Here is a 27,879-nt window from a genome sequence, read left to right on the forward strand (position 1 = left end):
CTGATTACTGCAAGAGTGGACCTTGGCTGACGCTGGTGTTGCAGCTGAGGGCTGTGGCTGGTTTAAAGGCTGGCCGGTGGGGGCAAAATGCCTTGCCCACCCCTCCACCCCTCCACGTTGGGAATCAAGAGTAAAAGCAGGAAGGCTCTCTACCCCATATTTACACTGGCGAGATTTGACTCCGTACTGAAAGCGGCACTGCTCATCTGCATCGTAAGCCTGTCCTGGGGCCACCGTCGGGTAGACGAAATCCTGCTTGGGTGGAGCATTGTTCAGGCAGAGGCCCATCCCAGAGCTGGAGCAGCAGAGAGAAACAAAGGAGAAAGACATCAAGGGTTGATGGTGCTGAGTGCGAGAAGAGTTTTATTTATAATGAGCTGCAATTCCACATCAACGTAGAAAAATTATTGAAAATTATGCAAGCACAGACTAAGTAACTGGCTTCATTCTTCAGCTGGTAGAGCATGAAGCTCTTAATCTCAGGGTCATTTCAAGTCCCATGTTGGACAAAAAGATTCCTGCATTGCAGTGGGTTGGACTAGATGACCCTTGTGGTCCCCTCCACCTCCATGATTCTGGGATTCCGTCAGACACCTAAAGTAGAATTTGGAGTGGTAGCATTAAACCACCACATATTTTAATCTATAGTTTTAAAGATTGAAGCAATGGAACAAAACACACTGAATAGCCATTTCTCAGTAGAAGAGTCATATTAATCCCTTTGAACATGATCCGACTCAGCTGTTTCCTTGATTTTGTCTTGGAGTGAATCTCCTCAGCACCATCCAGAACCAAGTTCAAATCCAATAACACAGTCTTCTATCCTTGTGATCACCTGTTCATACAGTCCCACCTGAATTCTGGACCTGTTTTGTAGGTGTCTGAAGATGAGGTTGATGGGCTGCCCCATTGCTTTCTGCATCTTCTGGCCTTGCCCGCCATGGCCGACACCTGGGCTTGGAATGACCCCCCCACAAGACAACCCTATTTCTAAGGGATGGGGGCCCCCTCTAAAAAAAAGCATGGAATCATAGAATTGTAGAGTTAGACTGAGAGTCATCTAGTCCAGTGTTCCCCAACCTTGGGCCTCCAGCTGTTTTTGGACTACAACTCCCATCATCCCTTGCTAGCAAGACCAGTGGTCAAGGATGATGGGAATTGTAGTCCAAAAACAGCTGGAGGCCCAAGGTTGGGGAACACTGATTCCAGTCCAACCTCCTGCAATGTAGGAATCTTTTGCCTGACATGGGGCTTGAAACCATGAACCTGAAATTAAGAGTCTCATGCTCCACCAGCTGATCGTTAGAAAGAAATGGCCACCAACCTAGATGGCCTTAAAAAAAAGGATTGGACAAAATCAGGCAAGGAAGGGCTATCAATGGCTACTGCCCAAAATGGTTGCGCTCTCCTTCCACAGTCAGAGGCAGCAATGCTTCTGAATACTGGAGGGAATACCACAGGAGGGAAGATTGTTCTTTTGCTCAAATCCCCACAGGCATCGGGTTGATCACTGTGTGAACAGAATACTGGACCAGATGGGCCACTGGACTCATCCAGCAGGACTCTTCATATTCTTATGCACAACAATACTAAGTATGGAAAGCAGGACCCCAAATAATAAATACAGTGGTACCTCAGGTTACATACGCTTCAGGTTACATACGCTTCAGGTTACAGACTCCACTAACCCAGAAATAGTGCTTCAAGTTAAGAACTTTGCTTCAGGAAGAGAACAGAAATCGTGCTCCGGCGGCACAGCAGCAGCAGGAGGCCCCATTAGCTAAAGTAGTGCTTCAGGTTAAGAACAGTTTCAGGTTAAGTACAGACCTTCGGAACGAATAAGTACTTAACCCGAGGTACCACTGTAAACCCAGAAGACCCCCAGCATGCAAGAGGAGCCCATTGTGTCATTTCTGTGTCCACCACTTAAAGGCCAGTTACGGAAAACTTTTGGAACAAAGAGACAGAGGAAATGCAAGTAATGGGGTGGGGTGTGCGATGCTTTGGAGACGCACAGTGGAAAACAGGCAGCCCCTTACTCAAGAAAGCTGGTTATATAGTCCCTACTGCACGTGGACCACACAAAGGGGTTGGTTTTCATGGTGATGTGAGCCGCCATCAGCTTGGCCGTCTCTTGCCCCCGGGAACCGCAGCTGTTTCCAACACCGTCGTGGTTCATGCCAAACCTGGAAGGAGAAGTGTGAAGCCAGAGAAAGAAGGAGCCGGTGTGGTGTAGTGGTTAGGAGCGGTAGTCTTGTAATCTGGGGAACCGGGTTCGCGTCTCCGCTCCTCCACCTGCAGCTGCTGGGTGACCTTGGGCCAGTCAAACTTCTCTGAAGTCTCTCAGCCTCACTCACCTCACAGAGTGTTTGTTGTGGGGGAGGAAGGGAAAGGAGAATGTGAGCCGCTTTGAGACTCCTTTGGGTAGCGATAAAGCAGGATATCAAATCCAAACATGCCAAACAGGATTATTTGCTACCTGCTTGGGAGTAAACAGAGCGGCAAGTAGGGGAGTCTATTTTGGAATTAACTGGCCGGCAAGTGGAGAGTCTATTCTGGAATAAACTGGCTGGCAAGTGGGGGAGTCTATTCTGGAATTAACTGGCTGGCAAGTGGAGGGTCTATTCTGGAATAAACTGGGTGGCAAGTGGGGGAGTCTATCCTGGAATAAATCGATCAGCAAGAAGGGGAGTGTATCCCTGAGAAAACTGACCAACAAGTAGGAGAGCCTATCCTGGCCATTCGGGTGTCTTTGACATCTTTGGTACCCCTGCACCTAACCCCTCCCATAAGCCTGCGGTTCAGAACACTACAACATAGCAGAAGTGGCCCTAAGCATTAAGCAAAACATTAACCAGACACAAGACCAAACAATTTCCACATCAACCCCACAACCAGATCTGAACTCTGCTCACGTGTGGCCAATCTCGTGGGCGATAGTGAAAGCTGTGGCCAAGCCGAGGTCTTCGTTGATGGAGCAACTCCGTTCCCGCTCACACATCCCACCCACAGGCGCCAGTCCTGGGAGAAGCAGAGCATTGTCACAGGGAGACGTTATGTCAAAGCAGATTCAGCCACGAGATCCAAAATCCTGATCTGCACATGGCTCTGGAAGGGTAGTTTGTAGCAAAGTCCACCCTCTTCCCAAATGGAATCTGTCCTAGGTTGCATCACAAACTGATATTGAAATGATGCCTCCCACTTTGCTCTAAGGGGGGGGAGGGAATGGTAGAAACTGAGCGTTGCATTCAGTGGGAAAGGCTTCCTACCTACCTAGAGTCCCGCACGGTTTGTTTTTGTAGATGCAGATATCGTATCTAAAAAGCAGGTGCGAGAAGAAGGGAGATACAATTAAGGCAGATTCCACCCTGCCAACTGAGCACAGCAAATAAACGAGGGGCAGGTGGGGCTCGTCCACCTGGGAAGGGAGCCCACCCAGGAGAAGGAAAACTCTGACCCTAAACCTCCGCTGTCTTGCGGCCGGGACATCTTTGGGAGAGGAAAAGGCTCAGGAGTAGACCCTCCACAAAAACGGAGCGGAGTCCCTAACACGTTTGGATGGTGCCTTCTATGCCTGCTTCTTGCAACTCCTGCAGCCAAGCTGGTGCCAAACGTCTTGTTCTGCTTTCCTTTGGGCCACACCAGTGAGGCCACAATGGGGGTCTTGTCATCTCAGCAGCCCAGGACCTTCTACACACTGCCCAGGCTTGCGACCCGGGGAGGCCACTCGGGTGCTGTTAGTGCAGCAGTTTGACTTCACCCTCGGAGGCACACTCCATTGTCTCTCATGACAGACAGATGCCAACAACAACAACAACAACAACAACAGCTATTATGGAAATTTCACTTCTGGAGTTTTATAGCTCTTGTTTTGGAAAAAAAGCGATGTTTGCTGCTCTTATTCTTAAAAATGGAATAAAAATTATTTAATTATGTTAAACAAACAAACACAAAGACAGAGAAACCTCTGGGTTACGAGAGAATCTCAGCTTGCAAGGGGTTCAAACATGGACAGAGGCATGGGTGTGCAGGGGGGGCAGCTGCCCCCGCCATCAAGTAAATAAATAGAAATACCTGACTAACTGACCAATTGCTTTGCAGAAAACTTGGTTCTGCCCCCCCATAATGCCTGCTACCCCTAAAATAATTCCAGTGTGGCCCACAAGACCATCTCCCCCTAACCCCACCCACCTGTCCATCAGCTGACAGCCCTAGGTGACATCAATTGATGGGCAGCATTCAATCCTGCTAAGTCTGCTTGGCCAATGCATTCCCTGGGGCTGGGAGGATTGAGCTGCCCTCTCAACAGTGGGCGAGTGGAGGGTTTGATGGCCGGGGGCAGCCAGTAGCACCCCCCCCCCCGCACAATCAGGATAAAACAAGATGTTTTGACTTTGGAGCCAACTGCTCTTTTACCACCAACATGGTTCCGGTATACCTGGTGATCAAAACGGCAGTGTCGTGATTGGCAATGCCGTTGTCCGGGATGGCGTTCCCGTTCCCATTGCGATTCACAATGGATTTCTGCCACTTGCAGAAGCTGTCGAGAGACTTTCCGGCATGGTGGTTGATCTCCAGGGTGGGCTGGAGGAAGAGGGAGAATCAAAAAGGTTTCAGAGAGTGTAAACGTATCAAATTCTCCCACTCTTTGAGACCTCCTGGACAGTATCGTTGGGGCATGTGAGAAAGAACATTTTCTGTGGCTGCACCAAGACCAGGGAGACAAAGCCCTGTGGCACATGGGGTTTCGGGAACTTACCCAGCATCTATTTCCTTTGGAGAGTTGAGACACGGCAGAGACTGTTGCAGCTTTAAGAAATATGGTTTACTCGCCTGTTTACACCTTCAGTCTGTGTGGCAGGAGTCCAGATCTTACAGCATGGTCATTTCAAAAGGGGCTTGTCCCCCACAGCAGTGCTGTCATGGAGTCCAAGATATCTCCCCCAGCCAGCCTGCCTTCAGCCAGCCTGCCCAATATGAATCCCACCCTTTCTTCTCCCCCTTTCTTCTTCCCAGCACATCTTGCTAAAAAAAACCCCACTTTTCCTGTCGCCTCAAGCACACACTGCATCACCTTTGCAACACCTGTCTCCCCAGGCCAAAGGATTCCTCTGTCCACACCTTTTGTTATGTTAACAGATTTGCTCTTGCTAGGCTGGCCAGCCAGGCTGGTTTGCAGAAGCCAGCTCAGAGATTCCCTACCTGGCACAGCTCCATACCCCAATTAATCAAAATCCTACCATCTATTAATTTCTAGGGTTTAGGGAAGGGTCTCCCCCCAAAAAACCTATAGCACATCTCTTATCACCTCCCCTGCAAATATGCTCCTCTTCCCCCACTTTATTGCCAAGGAGAGGACCCAGCAAGCAAACAAGCAACCACCGCCATTTTCTGTTCCCCCTTTTCGCCACCATCATTGTCTGGGGAAGCTTCTCAGTGATACCAGCCCTGGTCCCTCTTTCTTTCTCTTGGGGCACTCCCTCACCTGGTCCTCTGTCAGAAGGATGAGCCGGGTCACCAGTATGTTGACAATATTGCCCAGACTTGAGTCTTGGAAAAGTTTAGCAACCTGACCTCCAGGAAACAAGGAAAGACCAGTGTTAAAAAACAAGACGGTTGGCGGAGGCTGAACGATGATGGGCTTTTGTATCTTTCTCAATGGGACAGAGGAAGATGCCTTTAACCAAGACAGACCATCGGTCAGTGTAGCTTAGTAAGGTCAGCACTGACCGGCAGCAGCTCTCCAGGGTTTCTATCTATCTGGAAATGCCAGGGATTAAACCTTTCGCACGCAATGCAGATATTCTACAGTGAGCTAAAATATTTCTTAAAAATAAAGCAAGGTCCTAGTGCTCAATATTTATTAATATATTTGCATTTGTTTTTGTACATGAAGTTGCAAACCGTACAAGTGTCCCTATTTTCCAGCATCATTTCCGCATTTACAGAAGCCGCCCTGGTTTCTAAGTATCTCAGAATGTCCTGCTTTTCCTTAGGACATCCCTGTTTTAATCGGAGAAATGTTGGGTATTGGGTATGCAATTGCTTTTTACAACTGTAATTGGTTTAATTGAAAGCATGCCCTATTTTGTGTATAGTATATATATATATATATATATATATATATATATGCTTTCGTAGATTTTCACGGGTACAGGAATGCAGGTTTTGGTGTCCTCGGGTGTCTTCCCGTGTAAAAGTTGGGGTGTCTAGGCGACGTTTCGACGAGGTCTCACTCGTCATCTTCAGGCTGGTGCTTTCGGCTTCTTGTTACTGGAACAGAGCGGGATCTCAATGTTTGAGTTCCTATAAATACTGTAGAGGGGGTGTGGTGTCTAGCCTCCAATGTTCTGGGCAGAGAGGAAGTTCCCAGGCTAGTGTGCCTTTTCTTCTTTTGTTCCTTAATTACTTGAGAGATACCTTGAGTGATTTCTTGAGTGATATCCTGAGTACCACTTAGGTGGGTCATTAGGTGTGGATTAGTTGCTAAAGTCTTTGTGTCTTGACCTCTTGAACTTTGTGAAGAGTTTTCCTGAGAAGATGGCTGTATTGCACTTAGTTGTGCTTTGGCTTGGCTTCGTGTATAGGGGCGAGCTGTGGTTTTGTGGCTTGTGTCAGCCAGATCTGTGTAGGGATTGCAGGGGGGTGCAGCATCCGGAGGTGCCACCATGGATTGGCTACTGGATGGTGTCAGTAATTCATCTGTGGAGAGGGTCTGGGTTTGGGTCTGGTGTGGTTGATTGGTGTTGGCGTTCTGTGTGCCTCTGGATCTGGTGTCAGTTTTTGTGGGGAGGGCTAATTTCCAGATGTCTGGCAAGCGGGATGTGTCGTCACGCTTGTTCATGTTGTGAGGGTGTTTCTCTATCTCGATGGAAACACCCCCCAAAAACCAAGACACAGAAGAAAACAATGGCATGGCCCTCCTTCCTTATATCAAGGGCACTACAGATAAAATTAGCAAAATCCTCCATAAACACAATATCAAAACAGCCTTTTGCACCAACCAAAAAATAGCCAATATCCTCAGAAACCCCAAGGATAAAATCCAGTTGGAAAACCAAGGGATCTATGAAATACCCTGCAAAGTCTGCCCAGCCACGTACATTGGACAAACAAACAGACGAATAAATGCACGTATCGCAGAACACAAGAATGCCGTCAAAAAAGAAGAAAAAACTTCCTCTCTTTTCCAACACATGAAAGAAACAGGACACGAAATTAATTTTGCAGATTCCAAATTGCTCTTTAACACGGAACATCACCACAAGAGAATAATCATGGAAGCCATCGAGATAGAGAAACACCCTCACAACATGAACAAGCGTGACGACACATCCCGCTTGCCAGACATCTGGAAATTAGCCCTCCCCACAAAAACTGACACCAGATCCAGAGGCACACAGAACGCCAACACCAATCAACCACACCAGACCCAAACCCAGACCCTCTCCACAGATGAATTACTGACACCATCCAGTAGCCAATCCATGGTGGCACCTCCGGATGCTGCACCCCCCTGCAATCCCTACACAGATCTGGCTGACACAAGCCACAAAACCACAGCTCGCCCCTATACACGAAGCCAAGCCAAAGCACAACTAAGTGCAATACAGCCATCTTCTCAGGAAAACTCTTCACAAAGTTCAAGAGGTCAAGACACAAAGACTTTAGCAACTAATCCACACCTAATGACCCACCTAAGTGGTACTCAGGATATCACTCAAGAAATCACTCAAGGTATCTCTCAAGTAATTAAGGAACAAAAGAAGAAAAGGCACACTAGCCTGGGAACTTCCTCTCTGCCCAGAACATTGGAGGCTAGACACCACACCCCCTCTACAGTATTTATAGGAACTCAAACATTGAGATCCCGCTCTGTTCCAGTAACAAGAAGCCGAAAGCACCAGCCTGAAGATGACGAGTGAGACCTCGTCGAAACGTCGCCTAGACACCCCAACTTTTACACGGGAAGACACCCGAGGACACCAAAACCTGCATTCCTGTACCCGTGAAAATCTACGAAAGCAAATATATATATATATCTATATATATCTATTTATATCTATATATATATATATATAAATCTACAAAAGCAAATATATATATATATATATATACACACACACACACACACACACATAACTATGTATATGTTATGTATGTGTGTGTATATATATATATATATATACACACACACACACACACACATATATATATACACACACACATATATATGCATATATATATATATGTATGTATATATACATATATATATGTATATATATGTATATATATATATTTATATATATATATATGTATATATGCACACATATATGTGCATATATGTATATATATGTAGATATGTATATGTGTGTGTGTAGTGTGTGTGTGCATAACTTAAAGATGCTTCATAGGAAGCAATTAAATTAATGAAATATATTACACACAAATATACACACAGGGCTGCTGCTTCCCCTACTTCTGTTGCTCACCAACCGCAGCTACCCCCACCAACCTCATGCTAACCCCAGCACCCCTCTTGTCAACCCTCTTGACATCTCACCCAAACCCCACCCTCTCACAACTCCTTCAAGCCCTCCATCCCTGCTTTATTCAAACCTCTGCTTTCATTTATAGCCACCATTTTGCTCTCCTCCCTCGCCCTGAATTCATGCAAATCCAGGATGGTGTGGAGGCAGTTTGTAGCTACGTGACGACAGCCTTACGTTTCTATGTATATAGGAAGATACATTTCCCAAATGAAAACAAACAGCTAAACAAAGGCAGACCTCTGGCAAACGGGAGTCAGCCTCCAATAATCGGAGTTAATAATTATCCAAACTGGAGTTAGTTAATGCGCGTAAATGGACTTCAGGAGGCACTAAGGTTTGCATTGCACATCCCACCGCTGGCCCAAAGTTCCCCAAATGGGAACCAGTGGCTGGGTGCTTGGTTATAACACTTACAATATTCATGATGGCCAGGATGTACTGCTCGATGTCCCGCCGGCCGTGGTACCCCACCATCATTTTGTCGGCCACCACGAGGGTCTCCACGTAGCGCTCCGTGCTGACCGACCTCTTCAGCGGGAGCTGCCCCCGTTGGGTGAAGTTGCTCAGCGTCTTGGCTGGGGAGGGTTTCAAGGCCCGCAGCCACCACGGGCGGCCCTTCCACGGCTTCTCGTCTGAAGGGGAAACGGCGGTGAGGCAGAGTGCTTTCTCCACTCACAATCCCCAAAACCTGCGGGGCCCGACAAATCCAGATGCCGGCTAGGTCTGGCTAGTCTCTAAAACATGCTAGGCCTGGTCAATCCCGGAGGCTTAGTAGGCCAGGGCAACCCTCGAGCCAGCTAATCTTTAAGATGGACTACTAGGCCCTATCAAACTCTAAGGCCTACTAGGCCTGGCCAGTCCATGGCTTGGCCAACTCCCCCCCCCCCCCCCAAGGCCTGCTCAGTCTCTAAATCGTACTAGGCTTGGCCAATACCTGAGGCCTTCTAGGCCCAGAAAATCCCAGAGACCTACTAGGCCCAGCCAATCTCCAAGGCCTAATAGGCCTGGAAAATCCCTTAGGCCTACTAGGTCTGGCCAATCCTGAAGGCCAACTAGGCCTGAAAAATCCCTGAAGCCTACTGGGCCCAGCCAATCCGCGACCAATTCCTGAGGCCTTCTAGGCCCAGCCGATCTCCAAGGCCTAGAAGGCCTGGAAAATACCTGAGGCCTACTAGGCCCAGCCAATCCCCAAGGCCCAGTAGCTCTGGAAAATCCCCAAGGCCTACTAGGCTCAGTCAATCCTCAAGGCCTTCTATGCCTGGAAAATACCTGAGGCCTACTAGGCCCAGTCAATCCTCAAGGCCAACTAGGCCTGAAAAATCCCTGAAGCCTACTGGGCCCAGCCAATCCTTGGCCAATTCCTGGGGCCTACTAGGCCCAGCCAATCCCCAAGGCCTAGTAGGCCTGGAAAATCCCTTAGGCCTACTAGGTCTGGCCAATCCTGAAAAATCCCTAAAGCCTAGGCCTGAAAAATCCCTAAAGCCTACTGGATCCAGCCAATCCGCGACCAATCCCTGAGGCCTACTAGGCTCAGTCAATCCTCAAGGCCTTCTAAGCCTGGAAAATCCCTGAGGCCTACTAGGCTCAGTCAATCCTCAAGGCCTTCTAGGCCTGGAAAATACCTGAGGCCTACTAGGCCCAGTCAATCCTCAAGGCCAACTAGGCCTGAAAAATCCCTGAAGCCTACTGGGCCCAGCCAATCCTTGGCCAATTCCTGGGACCTGCTAGGCCCAGCCAATCCCCAAGGCCTAGTAGCCCTGGAAAATCCCTGGGGCCTACTAGGCTCAATCACTTCCTGAGGCCTGCTAGGCTCCAGTCAATCCTCAAGGCCTTCTAAGCCTGGAAAATCCCTGAGGCCTACTAGGCTCCCCCAATCCTCAGGACCTACTAGGCGGGAAGGTAAATGGCGTTTCCATACGCTCTGGTTTCCGTCATGGTGTCCCGTTGCGCCAGAAGCGGTTAAGTCCTGCTGGCCACATGACCCGGAAAGCTGTCTGCGGACAAATGCCAGCCTGAAGCGAGATGAGGGCCGCAACCCCAGAGTCGCCTTTGACGGGACTTAGCCGCCCAGGGGTCCTTTACCTTTCCTTTGCTAGGCCTGAAAAATCCCTGAGGCCTACTAGGCCCAGCCAGTCCTCAAGGCCTCCTAAGCCTGGACATCCTCTTAAGGCCACCTAGGCCTGGACAATTGCCCATTGTAAGGGTCATGTTATGTACTAAGTTGAATAGGATCCAAAATGCAGCAGTCTGATTGGTCCTAGAACAATAGGATCCAGAATGCAGCAGTCGATTTGGTCCTAGAACAATAGGATCCAGAATGCAGCAGTCTGATTGGTCCTAGAACAATAGAATCCAAAATGCAGCAGTCGATTTGGTCCTAGAACAATAGGATCCAGAATGCAGCAGTCTGATTGGTCCTAGAACAATAGGATCCAGAATGCAGCAGTCTGAGTGGTCCTAGAACAATAGGATCCAGAATGCAGCAGTCTGAGTGGTCCTAGAACAATAGGATCCAGAATGCAGCAGTCTGAGTGGTCCTAGAACAATAGGATCCAGAATGCAGCAGTCGATTTGGTCCTAGAACAATAGGATCCAGAATGCAGCAGTCTGATTGGTCCTAGAACAATAGGATCCAGAATGCAGCAGTCTGATTGGTCCTAGAACAATAGGATCCAGAACACAGCAGTCTGATTGAACCTAGAAAAATAGGATCCGGAATGCAGCAGTCTGACTGGTCCTAGAACAATAGGATCCAGAATGCAGCAATCTGATTAGTCCACAAGAGCCACCCAATCCAGCTCCAGGTGGAAGTGAATCCACAACCTCATTGTCCTACAGGATAATCCCGGAATCAGCCAATCACATGGGGCCCATTGTGTAAATAATGTATATAAAGCAGACATTCTGGGGGAACATCCATTCCTCCTCACCACTATGAGCTGAATACAGAGCATGAAATCCACTCTCAACTCCGAGTATATTTCAAGCCACTTCCAGATTTCAGGAACAGTATTGGGAACTAAACCGGCCCGGATCAGGAGGCAGAGCAGCATTTGAAAGAGCCCGGATGCAGAGCGCCAGTTGCTTGTTTTGGGGATTGTTATCTCTCCCAAAAACAAATTGGAAGCAGATTCGCTCCTGCCCAGAGAACGCAGGGAATGACCAGAGTGCTTGAAGAGGGCAGCAGAAGGCCGCTTGGCGGCATTCAATGCAAAATGGCTTTGACAGTGTCCTCTTCTTTACTCCTTCTGGTATCCGGGAATCCGATCCTTTGGATTCCAGCTCCCAAGTTAGCGGGAGGCGTATGTCTCCCCCACAAAGGCAAACCGGAATCCAAAACCACATCCTTGAACCAAGCGTCTGTTAGGTCAAAATGCATTCCTCACTGAGCCTCCCAGATGGCTTTCAAAATTTCTACCGCCAAGCAGATTTCTGGCCTATTTCGGCTCAAGGGCCACATCCCTATCTGTGCAACCACTCAGGGGCCACACGCCAGAGGCAAAAGCAGGCAGAAAGTGGCGGACTCTCCCTTGGAGATTTATAAGCAGAGATTGGGGGAATCTTTAGCTGCAATTCCTGCTTTGCAGGGGGTTGGACTGGATGACCCTGGGGGGTCCCTTCCAATTCTACAAATGGGTACTTTCAAAAAAATACGTTGATGTTTGTCCAGTTGTTATAAATAATATTTTGCAGTTGAAATCAGCTTACATCAGTCAGTCAAGACTCCTAGCTTGACGCTATTCTCTTTTTTTGTGGCTGGATGCTCGGTGGAAAAAAGCAGGACAGGAATACTTTAAATAAACACCCAAATACTTACATAAGGGTGTTTCGCTTCCTGTTGCTTTGAAGCTGCAAAGCCCAACCCAATACGTGTTTACTCAGAAATAAACCCCGCTACGTTCAGTTGGGGCCTACTCCCAGATAAATATGCAGAGCAGAGTAGGGGAGCGTTGTACCGTCTGGGGGCCACATTTCATCCTTGGAAACCTTCCAGGGGCCAGGTGGGTCGAAAAGCAAAAGCAGGCAAGTTTCTACACTCAGAAACACCCATAGCTGTCAACTTACAGATTTGAAAATAAGGGGCCAGCAGCAGTGGCGTAGCGTGGGTTGTCAGCACCCGGGGCAAGGCAAGTAATTTGCGCCCCCTAACCCATGGATTTGCGCCCCCTAACCCATGGATTTGCGCCCCTTAACCCGTGGATTTGCGCCCCCTAACCCTAACCCCCAGGTGTTGCGCCCGGTGCGGCTGGCTCCCCCTGCACCCCCCACGCTACGCCACTGACAAGCAGCCTTGGAAATAAGGGATCAACAGACAAAATAAGGGATTTTCCAAGCACAGGTATGTTCAACTGCTGAGCCCCTGTGAGCCAAAGGCAGAAAGCCAGCCAGCAGCCAAATGAAGCCTCAAGCGGTGGTTCCCACAACGCAGCAACCCAGCAAAGGGGATGCAGCAAGGAAAACCACCGTCACGTCTCCGCTGGGAAGCGCTGAGCAAAGGCGAGTCCCCAGGCAACGCGGCCGATTTGATTGGCACAAGGCATGCAAGCTCCCTGGCCGGCAGGGAGGGAGGGAGAGGAGCTGCTTCCTTTGAAACCCGGGAAATTGAAGGGACATCATCAATAGGGGACAGCAGCGGGACACAGCGCTGGCATAAGGGACTGTCCCACCAAATAAGGGACAGTTGACAGCTATGGAAACACCCCTTCTCTTTACCCTCCATCCCAGCAAGAGAGGCAAGTAAGGACTGCATCCCAGCCATACGGACGCCATAGCTCAGCTGGTAGAGTATGAGACTCTCAGGGTGGTGGTTTGAGCCCCATGTTGGGTGGAAGGTTCCTGCATTGCAAGGGGTTGGACTAGATGACCCTCGTGCCCCTTCCAATGTCTGTAGAGTTTATCCACCCGGATCTGGCCCATGGCATACCTAGCACCCCACAGGCGGCGTCCATGTGTGGGTGCTGGAGAGACGATCTCTTGTAGACCACATGGGGACTCCCTTCGCTCTCGTGCCCCCCACTGATATTGGTGCTGGGGCTCAGGGGCTCAATGAAGTACTCCTCGCCGTCTGCAATGATCACACCATGCTGGAACGAGAAGAGGAGGAACGTGCAATGCGTTTACACGTGGGTCTGACTCTGAAGCAGAGTTGTGAAGGCAGCAGAGAGCATTGTTGGCTGCCCACTCTCCACCTTAGAGCAGATTTATGCCACAAGGTGCCAGAGGCAGGCACTGGACATAGTAAAAGATCCATCGCATCCTGGTCACTGTCTCTTCGAGCTCCTGCCGTCGGGACGGAGATACAGGGCGATGAAGACAAGAACGAGCCGTCTCAAGAACAGCTTCTTCTCCAGAGCGATCTCGGCCCTGAAAGGGAAGCCTGGACTTTGAAAGTCATCTAATCTTCCTTGCTGTATTATACTGTATTGTTTTAACTAGTGTTTCTATAGTTGTTCTGATTTTGTGTGGAGTGCCCTACCTGGGTAGATGGAGCAGCCAAGTAATTTCGTTGTCCCCGAGAGGGGGCAATGACAATAAAGATATTATTATTATTATTATTATTATTATTATTATGAAGACGGTCCAAAAACTTCAGTGGCCAGATCACTCACCAGAACAAGGTGGTTTGAGAACACAAATCCTGGCACAACCGCACTGGCCGCCAATCAGTTTCCAGGCCCAATTCAAAGTGCTGGTGCCAACCTTACAAAACCTGGCACAGCTCAGGACCTCAATACCTTAAGGATAGCCCCTCCCGGTATGAACCAACCCCACGCTTGTCACCGGAGGCCCTTCTCTATGTCCCCCATGCCAGTGGCAGCAAGAGACAGGGTCTTTTTCTGTGGTGGCTCCCCGATTGTGGGATGCTCTTCCCAGAGAGGCTCGCCTGGCAGCATCACGACATGTGCCAGGCAAAACTATTGCTCTTTGCCCAGGCCGATGGCTATTAAATAATCTATGGCCTGTGAACGTGTGGCAGAGAAGACTGTTATGACGATTGCTTTCTTATTAGGCTGTCTGTCAGTTTGCTTTTTATTATGTTTGTATCACTGATGTTCTGAAATGTGTTTTTAATGTTGTTCACTGCCCTGGGACTGGTATATAAAGGGTGGTATATAAATTGGAATTGCCGTATTTTTTGCTCTATAAGACTCACTTTTCCCCTCCTAAAAAGTAAGGGGAAATGTGTGTGCGTCTTATGGAGCGAATGCAGGCTGCGCAGCTATCCCAGAAGCCAGAACAGCAAGAGGGATTGATGCTTTCGCTGTGCAGCAATCCCTCCTGCTGTTCTGGCTTCTGAGATTCAGAATATTTTTTTTCTTGTTTTCCTCCTCCAAAAACTAGGTGCATCTTGTGGTCTGGTGCGTCTTATAGAGCGAAAAATACGGTGATAATAATAATAATAATAATAATAATAATAATAATAATAATAATAATAATGGCTACTAGCCATTAATGGCTGTGGTTTGCAGGCAACAAATGTTTTTGAATACCAGTTGCTGGAAAACACAGGAAAGAAAAGAGCTTGTGCTTGGGTCCTGCTTCTCCAAAGGAAGCCTGCACTGCAGGTTGTTGGACTAGAGGATCTCAGGGGGTCCCTTCCAACTTCTATGATTCCATGATCTGGACGGCCACTGCGAGAGCAGGATCCTAGGCTACGTGGGCCACTGTCTTGACCCAGCAGGCTGTCCTTATGTTTTGCACCCCAGGGTGACCCTGCCCGCAAGCCACGAGGTGACCCCCCTCTCCTCCTTCCCAGCTGCTCTCTCTCTCCGGCTGACGCTCGAGTTTTCGGCCGGACTCCTTGCCAGCCTAGCCTCACACTACCCCACTTGTCCTCGGAAGCGTGGCTTGCAGCCAAGAGCAACAAAGCTTTCGTCCGGAAAGGAAATCCACAGCACGGCCATCAACACCGCCCCTTTCTAGGGCTGGGAAACCAGAAACTTTTCATTACACGCACACAGAAGTGATTCAACTCTGGTTCTTTGTGGAGGGGGCTTGGAGGGAGAGAGAAAAAGTTGGGGGACCCACAAACCAACTGATAACCGTGCAAGCAGATTTCCCAAATGCTTTAAAAGAGAGAGCAGAGGAAACTCTTATTTTTTTAAGAGTTAAAAGCGCCCTGGGAGGAGGGCTTCCCTTCCCATCTTATCCGGCGCTGCTCGACAATATTCCTTTTCATTCCGCTGCAGAGATGGGAGAGAAATTCGGCCTGCGTTTGGAGTCGCATCGGAAAGGTTGCATTGCCTGGGGCTTTCGAGTTTAGGGAACTCGTGGGCATGCAATGAAGCTGAACGTTGGAAGATCCAGGACAGATAAAAGGGAGTCCTTCTTTACGCAGTGGAGTTAAACTATGGAACTCCTTGCCACAGGAGGCTGCGATGGTTCCCAACTTGGATGGCTTTAAAAGAGAATTAGACAGATTCATGGAGGAGAGGGCTATCAGTGGCTAGAACGGGATGCTGTGCTAGATGCCGTTGGCCTGATTCAGCGAGCTATTCCCAGGTTCTTAAAATAGTGTCCGGTGGCATTTAAACATTGACAAAGGAACAATCTAGCCAAATTTGGTTGGTATCGTTGCAGTTTTGAAAGTTTTAGTCCACCATCTTGATTCAGAATGACACCTGGCAGTATCCAAATACAGTCCTACCTCGGGTTACAGACACTCCAGGGTGCGTTTTTTCAGGTTACGGACCCGCCGAAACCCAGAAGTACCGGAACGGGTTACTTCCAGGTTTGAGGGGTCGTGCACGCACAGAAGCGCTAAATCACGCTTTGCGTAGAAGCGCAGAATTGTAACCCATGCGTGCGCAGACGCGCCACTGCAGATTGCGGACATGCATGCCACACAGATCACGTTGGCAACCCGAGTGTCCACTGTATAGATGAAAACCTGCACCTTGATCCCAGGTACCATCTTGCAGACCTCCAAGTGTCCCAATTCCCCAGGGACAGTTCTAGATTTAAAGAAGCCGTCCCGGTTTCTGATTTGATCCCGGAATGTCCCGCTTTCCCTTTGGACGTCCCCATTTTCGTCAGAGAAATGTGGGGGGTGGGGTATGCAGTGATGCAGTCAATCCCTGAGCCAAGGAGATCCAGTAACTAGACAACTTTTAGAAGATATCTGAAGGCAGCCCTGCATAGGGAAGTTGTTGTTGTTGAATAAAGGTAAAGGAACCCCTGACCATTAGGTCCAGTTGTGGCCGACTCTGGGGTTGCGGCGCTCATCTCGCTTCACTGGCCGAGGGAGCCGGCGTACAGCTTCCGGGTCATGTGGCCAGCAGGACTAAGCCGCTTCTGGCGAACCAGAGCAGCGCACGGAAATGCCGCTTACCTTCCCGCCGGAGCGGTACCTATTTATCTACTTGCACTTTGACGTGCTTTTGAACTGCTAGGTTGGCAGGAGCAGGGACTGAGCAACGGGAGCTCACCCCATCGCGGGGATTCGAACCGCCGACCTTCTGATCGGCAAGTCCTAGGCTCTGTGGTTTAACCCACAGCGCCACCCACGTCCTGTTGTTGAATAGGATGTCCCTAATTTCCCCAGAGAAATGTTGGAGGCTGTGATCCTGCAAAATTTGGCAGCGAGGTCTTAAGAGGTGTCTGAAGGCATAGTGAACAGGCAAACAGCTTTCCAAAATCAGTGGGGAGAGTTCCTGCCGGTCTGGATTTTAGCATGACCCAGCAGCCAGGATCATCTTAATTTCTTGCTCCAGAATCTGTTCCGGGATCTTGCATGGTTAGGAAATTGTCTGGGGGTGCGTGTTGGGGGCATTTACTGAGTTACCGCCATGTCCTTGGGCCGGGAGCCAAAGAGACAGTGACAACAGGAGGAGACATTGCAAAATTTTCCTCCTTGAATTGTAAAGAGGGAAAGAATGAGTCTCGGATTGAGAAACCAAGGAGGATCTTCCAAAGTGAAGAGTGGAAAGAGTCGCCCACAGAAGGTCTGCAGAACCTCTTTCCCGAAGTGCAAACCTTTTCCACTCGGAAGGAATAGTGTAAATCTCTCTCTGGGAATGATAATAATAATGATTTTAGTTTTTATATGCCACCCATCTGACTGGGTTTACCCAACCACGGTAGGCGGCTCCCAACAAAATATTAAAAACACAATAAAACATCAACCATTAAAAGCTTCCCAATAGATGTCTTCTAAAAGTTGTGTATGTGTTTTTTCCTCTTCTCTTTGACATTGGACAGGAGGGTGTTCTGCAGGGAGGGTGCCACTGCTGAGAAGGCCCTCTGCCTGCTTCCCTGTGACTTCACTAGAATCTTACATTGTTTTTAGGGAGCAATGAGGACTAGAACGTTGCCCTGTTGTTGGGTTTTTTTAGGGGAGGGTCCCAGGCCCAGCACAGATGAGGCTGAGCCCGGGGGGGGGGGGGCAGCTTACCAGCCCGTTGCAGTTGCTGATGGCCACTTTGGAGTTGAGGTACTCGTCTTGCAGGTGGCCAGAGTAGTGGCAGTCCTCGTGGAACTCGTGCTTCCGGTCCACCCCGTCGTGCCGCCAGTACTCCACCCGGAACCGCTCTGCCAGCAGGTTCGTGTGCAGCGTCAGGTTGAGGAGGAACTGCGCCCGGTGGGCTGAGACCCTGTAGAAGACCTGCTGCTCCCGGGGGGGCTCGTGGGAGGGGGCCCCCGTCCCGCGACGGGCCCGCCGCTTTCGCGGGCTCTTCACGTCAAACGTCAGGAAGTCCCCATTCTGGTCCACCTGCACGGGGAAGGCGATCTCATAGTGGTCGAGGCTTGAGAGGAACTCCTCTGGAGGGGGGGAAGGAAATGCACATGGGAGAGAAAAGAAATGCACGTGGGTGAATCGGGACCTGGGTTCAGTGCCCTGGTGATTCACAGGGTTTTGCTCGGCGTGGCAATCCATGTTCATTCCGCAAGAGAGAGATGGGGTGCCCCTGGGGCATTCTAGATGCTGTTGGGGTCGAGTTCCCACATCCCCTCTGACCGATGGTCACACTGGCTCCTGGGAGTTGGGAGTCCAGCTGCTCCAACAGCACTAAGTGGGCCACAGTTTTTGCCACCCCCGGACTCGTACACCCCTTCTAAATAGAGGATGAATAAGGCCTAGTGAGCAAAGCAAATCATCTCTGGCAGGTCTTGCCCCCATGAAGCAGCTGCCTCAGTCCCATCCAATCCAGGATCTCCCCCAAGCAATCAGAGGCTGTGTCTGCACAAAGGCAACCTTTCCTCTGCCCTCTTCATGCCTCTCCTGGTTCTGGGGACAAGGAGGGAAGGGAGCTTGTCACAGCAAGAGGGGGAGACACCATCTCTGCCTCTTGGCCTCCCTCCTCTCCTGCTGCAGCCTTTGATTCTGGACTGCTCTCTGGCACAGACTCTCCCTGCTCACTAAGCCCTGTTACCCCTTCAGCTTCCAACATCTCCTTCCCCCAGTCCTCCCTTTTCTCCTTCTGCCCACTAATTATTGTACAGGCTCTGAGGCTTCTTCTCTTGAGAGTCCTCCAGCTGGTTCCTCACACTGTTCCTCTGTGTCCATCTAGTATGTGACATCCCAGAAGAGGCAGTCTCCCATCTCCCCCACCCAATTTGGCCTCTGTCCTCGCCGCTGGAAGGCTGCCCAGGAGTAAAGGCAGGCCCCAGGTCAAGAAAGCTTCCTTTACCCTGCCTTGAGGTCTAGTAAGTAAGTCATTATATTACGGTCAATGACTAGTATCAGAACATAGAACACCAACTGCAAAATTAAAAAACGCAGAACAAAGTAAAATAATGTAAAATCACATATACATAAAAATAATTTTTTTGGGGGGGACGTTCTGACCTAGGAATGTTTGTCGGTCAATGTGTTATAATCCTGGCTAATAATAATAATAATACCTCACCCTTCGGACTGGCTTCCAGAAAATATAGAAAATAATAAAATGTCAACCATTCTAAAGTTCCCTATACAGGGCTGCCTTCAGGTGTCTTCTAAATGTTGTGTAGTTCTTCATCTCCTGACATCTGCTAGGAGTTGGTTCCACAGGGAGGGCGCCACCACCGAGAAGGCCCTTTCCCCCTGTTCCCTGCAACCTCACTTCTCACAATGAGGGAACTGCCAGAAGACCCTCAGAGCTGGACCTCAGGGTCCGGGATGGACGATGGGGGTGGAGATGCTCCTTCAGGTCTACAGGGCTGAGGCTGTTTAGGGCTTTAAAGGTCAGCACCAAAACTTTGAATTGTGCTCGGAAATGCACCAATGATTGCATGTCATATTTTAATTGCTGCTGCCCTAAATTTGGCCACCTTGTGTGTCACGCCAGGATTGTTATCTAGGAGCGACAGAGTGGCAAGAAACTGTTCAGTATACAATCATACCTCGGGTTACAGCCGCTCCAGGTTGTGTTTTTTCGGGTTGCGGGCCGCCGAAACCCAGAAGTCCCAGAATGAGTTACCTCCAGGTTTTGGCAGTTGCGCATGCACAGAAGCGCTAAATCGCACTTTGCGCATGCGCAGAAGCGCCGAATCACAACTTGCGTGTGCGCAGATGCAGGTTGCGAATGTTTCAGGTTGCACGGATCATGTTCACAACCCAAATGCCCACTGTATTTCAGTATATTTATGGAGTATTGGCAGAATAAGGTCAGAGTGTAACTCTCTATAAAACTAGCACTGAGGTCTAGCAGCTTGGGGCTCAACCTGTGCCCCCTTCCCCCCCCCGCCCCCCCACCGTACCTTGCGACTGGAAGGCGTAGCCTGGGAGGTTGCCCACGGACACGGCCGAGACGAGGGTCCAGGTCAGAAGCCTCCAGGCCGTCGCCATAGTGGGCTAGGATGCTCGCTGCGATGGGGGCTGCGTTGGACCAGGCCGAGGGGGTCTGCCCCAACATTGCTTTCGCTGAGCCGCCACGCTTGCTTAGACAGGGGTCCCCCGTTCCTGGGATGCCATCCTCGGCCACTGGGTGCTCTGCAGGAGGCGGCAAGGGCGGCAAGGGCGGCACGGCACGGAGGGGCTGGTTCTCGGCGCTCAGCATGTGCCAGGAGTCTGCGGCATCGCTCTGTCGGAGAGGAGCGTCACAGAATCACAGAACAGGAGAGGTGTACATAACACCAGTCAAGCTTGCAAAAATATATCACTTGCCCGATAATAAGTGTTGGAAATGTAAAGAAAATGAAGGTACATTCTTTCACCTTTGGTGGACGTGCCCAAGGATTAAGGCTTTCTGGGAGATGATCTATAAAGAAATGAAAAAGGTATTTAAATATACCTTTCTGAAGAAACCAGAGGCCTTTCTCCTGGGCATGGTTGGCCAATTGGCGTCAAAGAAGGATAGAACTTTTTTTATGTATGCAACAACAGCAGCAAGAATACTTATTGCAAAGTACTGGAAGACACAAGATCTACCCACCCGGGAAGAATGGCAGATGAAGGTGATGGACTATAAGGAACTGGCGGAAATGACTGGCAGAATCCGAGACCAGGGAGAAGAGTCAGTAGAAGAAGATTGGAAGAAATTTAAAGACTATCTACAGAAACACTGTAAAATTAAGGAATGCTAAAAGGATGTTGGAAAGATGTAATGTGGCTTTTGCAGTAATTCTATATAGGGTTAAGGAAGAATGGATTGTTAACAGGTCAGAATGTAAAATTACAATATATTAAGATAAATTAGTAAGATAAAAACAAGAATGGAAAGGATTTGCTGAAATAATTAATTGAACTAGAATACAAAAAAGGGAGGTGTGAGGAGGTCAAGGAAACAAGTAAATGAAAGACAAGACATGGAAAGATGGATTTCTTTTTAATTGTTTTTACTTTTTCTGTACTTTGTATTTTTCTTTTTCTTTATTTTTGTAATTTTTTTGAAACTTTAATAAATATTATTAAAAAAATAATAATCACAGAACAGGAGAGTTGGAAGACACCGCAAGGATCATCCCGTTCAACCCCCTCCAATGCAGGAACCTTTTTGCCTAGTGTGGGGCTCAAACCTGTGACCCTGAGGCGCATACCCTCCAACATTTCTCTGATGAAGGTAATAATAATAATAATAATAATAATAATAATAATAATAATAATTTATTATTTGTACCCCACCCATCTGGCTGGGTTTCCCAGCCACTCTGGGCAGCTTCCAACAAAGATTAAAAACACATTAAAATGTCACACGTTAAAAACTTCCCTGAACAGGGCTGCCTTCAGATGTCTTCTAAATGTCAGGTACAGTGGTACCTCGGGTTACATACGCTTCAGGTTACAAACTCCACTAACCCAGAAATAGCATCTCGGGTTAAGAACTTTGCTTCAGGATGAGAACAGAAATCGTGTGGCGGCAGCGGGAGGCCCCATTAGCTAAAGTGGTGCTTTAGGTTAAGAACAGTTTCAGGTTAAGAACGGACCTCCGGAATGAATTAAGTTCTTAACCTGAGTACCAATGTAGTTGTTTATCTCTTTGACATCTGGCGGGAGGGCGTTCCATAGAGCGGGCGCCACCACCAAGAAGGCCCTCTGCCTGGTTCCCTGTAACTTGGCTTCTCGCAGTGAGGGAACTGCCAGAAGGCCCTCGGCGCTGGACCTCAACGTCCTGGCAGAACGATGAGGGTGAAGACGCTCCTTCAGGTATACTGGGCCTTTGAGGCCGTTTAGGGCTTTCAAGGTCAGCACCAACAATTTGAATTGTGCTTGGAAATGTACTGGGAGCCAATGTAGGTCTTTCAAGACCAGTGTTATGTGGTCTTGGCAGCCGCTCCCAGTCCCCAGTCTAGCTGCCGCATTCTGGATTAGTTGTAGTTTCCGAGTCACCTTCAAAGGTAGCCCCACGTAGAGCGCATTGCAGTAGTCCAAGCGGGAGATAACTAGAGCATGTCCTATTCAATAACAACAATAGCAGCAATTGTTGTTTTATTGTTTATACCCCACACCCATCTGACTGGCTTGCCCCTGCCACTCTGGGCAGCTTCCAACATATGTGAAAACACAATAAAACATTGAACACCAACAACTTCCCTATGCAGAGCTGCCTTCAGATGTCTTCTAAAGGTTGTCTAGTGGTTTGTTGTGGCTCATAGAGGAGATTTTGTGGCTCAAGAGGAAGATAGTGGGGGAGAAAGAAAGGAGGACAGAAACTGTGAGGTGCTTGGGGCACAAAACAGTGGGGAGAGAGGCAAGGGAGAAGGACACAGAGAGGATTAGTTTACATCTTAATTCTCCCCCCCCCCCTAAAAATCCAGATTGTTGTTGAAGGGAAGGAGAGAGCGAGAGCGTCTGTTCCCAATTTTGCCACTGGGTCTGCAGACAGCTCGGCCGCGCTGGCTTTGGATCCAGCTGCAGAAGAGAGTAATGGGAAGCAGATGGGCTGGAGGGGTCCCTCTCCGCCTGCGAAGAAGCGAGCAAGGATTTTTGCAAGGAAGGCAACGGGACCCGTGGACCTTGAGCTCTTGTTTTGCAGACCAGGAGCTCAGAAATGTGGTTCTTTCATCATCGGGCGATTGCTGACACAACTCTGACCCAGGGTAGGCCCATCTGAGTAGACGGCTTTAAATTCAGTGGGTCTACTCTGAGTAGGACTCGGCTGGGGGATTTAGGGATAGCAGGCTCTCGTCTGTTTCAGGGTCTCTCTGTACCCCCATCTTAAAAACTGGCTCTCTGCAACTGGGAGCCAGTAGTGGCATAATGGTTAGAGTGTTGTCCTAGGACCTGGGGGTTTGTGACCCGGGTTCAAATCCCCCCCCCGACTTGGCCACAAAGCTCACCAAATGCCCTTTGGGGGGCCAGTCTCCCTCTCTCTAACTATCCTCCACCAGGGCCAGGGCCTTCTCAGTGATGGCTCCGACCTGGTGGAATGCTCTGTCCCATGAGACCAGGGCCCTTCAGGATTTAACTTCCTTCCGCAGGGCTTGTAAGACAGAGCTATTCCAATTGGCCTTTAATTTGAATTCAGCCTGATCTTTTATTTCCCTTCCCTCCCACTCCCCTTTTATGAAGATCAGCTGCTCTGAGACCCCACAGCTAATTCTCCCCTGGCCTCCTCCACACTGGCCCAAGTAGGACCAATTCAGCCAGCTAGCCCTGGGGATTATCTAACAGATTTTTGAATTTTGAATTTTACTGTTATTCATGTTTTTATACTGTATTTTATGCTGCTTTTATAATTGTTTTAAATTTGTTTTTAGCTACCCTGAGCCCAGTTTTCCCCAACCACGCTGGGCGGCTTCCCAAAAAATATTAAAATACTGTAATACATCAAACATTCAAAGCTTCCCTAAACAGGGCTGCCTTCAGATGTCTTCTAAAAGTCTGGTAGTTGTTGTTCTCTTTGACATCTGGTGGGAGGGCGTTCCACAGGTCAGGTGCCACCACCGAGAAGTCCCTCTGCCTGGTTCCCTGTAACTTGGCTTCTCGCAGTGAGGGAACTGGCAGAAGGCCCTTGACGCTGGACCTCAGTGTCCGGGCAGAACGATGGGGGTGGAGACGCTCCTTCAGGTATACTGGACCGAGGCCGTTTAGGGCTTTAAAGGTCAGCACCAACACTTTGAATTGTGCTCGGAAACGTCCTGGGAGCCAATGTAGGTCTTTCAAGACCGGTGTTATATGGTCTCGGCGGCCGCTCCCAGTCACCAGTCTAGCTGCCGCATTCTGGATTAGTTGTAGTTTCCGGGTCACCTTCAAAGGAAGCCCCACATAGAGCGCATTGCAGTAGTCCAAGCGGGATACAAGACATCCCTTTCAGAGAAGGTCGCTACCTGATCAGAAATTCAACTGTCCCTGAGTGCCTTCGTGCTAAAAAGGGCACCACAGGGTGAACTGCATACCCGTCAGGCAGTTATTAAAGGCTCAGAATATAAAAAGAGGCCACGGCCCTTAGCTTTGAAACATCTGAAATGGAGGTAAAAAGAGAATGCTCACCTCCAGCCTCCTCCTAACCCCAGCTCTCATTTTTAATTATTACTAAGCCCAATTATTTACACTCTCAACCCACCAGACGTCACTGAGCGAATGGCTTGGCTTTTCAACTCAGCTAAAGTTTGCTCGGATGATTAAAACAACAGGTTGCAAGGGATTAATTGAATTGAGCCTGCGGTGCATTGGAGTGTGGGGTTTTTTTTAAAAAAAATTGGACGGAAGGGAATGCTTTTAAGGATCCAATCAGAGCATATGACCCAGAGCTCCGAGCCAGAAACCCAGCTTGAAGAAGAAGAAAAAAACCCCACACTGCTGTTGACTTATTTTTCGTGGGCACCCGAAGAGCAGCCGAGACGAGGGAGCACGTTTAAGCTTGTTGGGAAGGTAGACGTGTAATCCTGCGATGCCCAATTAGCAGATGAAGGTAATTAAAAGGTTGTCAGAAAGTTGGGAGGAAAACACACACACAGGGGTGCCAACTTAAATAAAATATGGGGGGGGGGAGCAGGTAAGCCCCACCCTCCAGAATTGATCACATGATGCTGTGTACTCACGCCATTTGAATGGCAATGCCCATCAATACCCCCATTGCTGCCTCTACCCATATGAACCGACCCAGACCCTGAGGCCCTTTTTCATGTGCTTCTTCCTTGAGAACAGGGCCTTCTCTGCAGTGGCTCCCCGCCTGTGGGATACTCTCCCCAGGGAGGCTTGCCTGGCGCCTTCATTAAACCCCTTTCGGCGCCAGGCCTTTGGCTGGCTGACATCCAATGCCCTTTTAAAATGTGTTTTTTTGGGGGTGGGGAGATTGGGTTGTTCTTGTTTATGTTTTTATTATGTATTTTATACTGTGGTTTTATGTTGTAACCACCCTGAAACCTGCCAGTATAGGGCGGTACGCAAATTTAATTAGTACTAATAATAATAATAATTTGGGAGGGGGCTGGCTCTCGCACACAAACCCCACACCCAAAGCCACCATATAAAGGGAGACTGATGTTGGAACACTGACCAGGCCCAACTAGATGGTCAGGGGCGGGCATACATTTTGGGGGCTGATGGGGGGGGAGTAGACTTTATTTCACCCAGGTCAAAGACCCAGTTTGACACCCCCTACATACACACACACACACACACACAGGCTGGGGTCTCCATGGTGCCCCTCTGGAGGCCCAAAACCTGGCAGCCCCCACTTCATAGCTATGGCTATGGGGCACTGTTATAGGGTTCCCTTTGCAACCAGCAACTTGGGCAGTCCCTGTCCCTGGCATTGCCCTACAACAGATCGCCACACTTAAAAATAAAATAACTACTACATCTCAGATTTTGATGAACATGTCAAAGCCGCGGGTGGGAATAAATATTTCCTATGCCTTATAGTTTCCAAGAAGCTCGGGGTACCAGTTAGGGAAATGCTATGCTGTATAAATGCATGAATTTAGCCGCTTTTAGGACCCCTGGGTGATGAGGGACCCCGAAAGTCATGCTTCCTTCCTTTCGCCACTGCAGCTGGTCGAGATCAGCCCTGGAGATTTTTGCATACGTGTAGAATTTTGGGAACGCGAGGCGAACATACTTGGCATCCTGCAGCAATGTTTTCCCACCCACCCAGAAGGCAGCAAGCCCTATTCCCCGGAACAGAGACAGAGAGAGACAGAAAGCCCCGAGCAAGACATCTTTTCGGGTGGGGGCCGGGGGGGGGGAGACCGCGTCCCCGGCCTCATCCCCCAAACCAGGCGTTTTTGCGCACGGTTTCTGCAACTCCGTCCCTGGAGCGCTTCATCACCCCCCTCCAGCTTTGCAAAACCAGAAAGTTCCCAAAGGAAAAAAAATATATTAAATAAATTCCCCTTCGCATACCTTTCTCTAATTTTGTTTTTTTGCTTTTTCTTCTTGCCGGAAATTTCGGTTGGTCCGACGAGAGAGGTTATCCAAGCGCAGGGCGCAAAGTTTTTTCCCCCAAGCAACAGCTGGAAAGAGAAGAAGGAGAGAGAGAGGGAGAGAGGAGAGAAGCGGCCGAGGGGGAAATTCAGGGGAAATGCTCCTCCTGCAAGAAGTCTTGAGCTAACGGATTCGTTGCAAGAAGGAGAAGAAAAAACAGAAAGAGGGAGAGGGAGAGAGAGACTTCTTTTCAGGAAGCAAATGGAGGTTGTAGGAAGCAGACCGGGCTGTTTAGCAAAAGAGAAGGGTTGGGGTTGTTGTTGTTTTTTTTTTTGGCCAAGCTAATTAAAAAATAAAAGCCACCAGAGTGCTTCCCCCCACCTTCACCCAAGGAAAAAAGAGAGAAGGAGAAAGCAAGAGAGACGCCATTGAAAGGCTGGTCTCTGTTACAGATGTAATGCACCGCTGGGTTGCTAAACCTCAGCGGGAAAAGGGAGGGGGAGACAGATGCAAACCCTCCAGCTCGGGCCAGGTAGATAATGTGCCCCCCCTTTTTTTACCCTGGGGATAACTGAAGTCTTATAAATAAGTGAGTATATAAATAATTTCCACAAAAGTTATGCTGACAAATAATTTTATTTCAAGGCTTGAACCGTATCTGCATATAAAGACAAAATGGAAAATATACATATACAATAGTGCTTTTAAAAAATACTTAGGGAATGTATGCTGACCAAGGCCTCCTTTGGAATCAGAGGCCCGGGCCAAGTGGCCCATATGCCCCCCCCCCTCTGTCTGGGCCTGATCAGTTACCACTTCCCCCGTGGCACAAAACATTTACCAAAAAAAGGAGAGGCAGAACAGACTATTGCCACAACTGGTGGAAATAGTAATGTCTTATTCAATAATAATAATAATAATAATACCCCACCCATCTGACTGGGTTGCTCCAGCCACTCTGGGCGGCTTCCAACATATATAAAAACATAATGTAACATTAAACACTGAAAAACTTCCCTATCCAGGGCTGCCTTCAGATGTCCTCAAAATGTTGTATAATGACTTATCTTCTTGGCTCAGGGGTTCCATAACTGCAGATCCGCCAATATTTCTCCGATGAAAATAGGGACGTCCTAAGGAATAGTGGAAATGGGATGCGGGTGGTGCTGTGGGTTAAACCACAGAGCCTAGGACCTGCCGATCAGAAGGTCGGCGGTTCGAATCCCTGCGACGGGGTGAGCTCCCGTTGCTCTGCCCCAGCTCCTGCCAACCTAGCAGTCCGAATAAACACCAGTGCAAGTAGATAAATAGGTACCACTGCGGCGGGATGATAAACGGCGTTTCCGTGCACTCTGGTTTCTGTCACGGTGTCCCATTGTGCCAGAAGTGGCTTAGGGATGCTGGCCACATGACTCGGAAAGCTGTCTGCAAACAAATGCCGGTTCCTTCGGCCTGAAAGCGAGATGGGCGCTACAACCCCAGAGTCACCTTTGACTGGAGATATATATAGATATAGATGATATAGATATAGATATATGTTTTTTAACATATCATTTTCAACAATTATTAAACATACTTTTGTATCTTATACAATTT

At 48.9% G+C, this 27,879-nt stretch overlaps 1 protein-coding gene across 2 annotated transcripts in view; it reads right to left on the minus strand.

The window, feature by feature from the left end:
* ADAMTS10 (ADAM metallopeptidase with thrombospondin type 1 motif 10) overlaps positions 1-26,674 on the minus strand; it is a 44,406-nt gene extending 17,732 nt beyond the window's left edge. The window contains exons 1-11 of one of the 2 annotated variants that reach the window (XM_083720233.1): positions 26,263-26,674; positions 20,235-20,557; positions 17,947-18,314; positions 13,477-13,636; positions 8,967-9,184; positions 5,486-5,569; positions 4,439-4,584; positions 3,274-3,317; positions 2,916-3,021; positions 2,040-2,186; positions 154-295 (exon numbers count right to left, since the gene is read on the minus strand). In XM_083720233.1, coding sequence (XP_083576359.1) covers positions 154-295; positions 2,040-2,186; positions 2,916-3,021; positions 3,274-3,317; positions 4,439-4,584; positions 5,486-5,569; positions 8,967-9,184; positions 13,477-13,636; positions 17,947-18,314; positions 20,235-20,322 — 1,503 coding nt within the window. In that variant the 5' untranslated portion in view covers positions 20,323-20,557; positions 26,263-26,674. The remainder of the gene's footprint in view (positions 1-153; positions 296-2,039; positions 2,187-2,915; positions 3,022-3,273; positions 3,318-4,438; positions 4,585-5,485; positions 5,570-8,966; positions 9,185-13,476; positions 13,637-17,946; positions 18,315-20,234; positions 20,558-26,262) is intronic. The other variant, XM_083720234.1, reaches the window with a different exon arrangement.
* Between the last annotated feature and the right edge of the window lie 1,205 nt (positions 26,675-27,879).

The sequence above is a fragment of the Podarcis gaigeae genome (assembly GCF_964106915.1).
Source record: "Podarcis gaigeae genome assembly, chromosome: 18".
Classification (NCBI taxonomy): Eukaryota; Metazoa; Chordata; class Lepidosauria; order Squamata; family Lacertidae; genus Podarcis; species Podarcis gaigeae.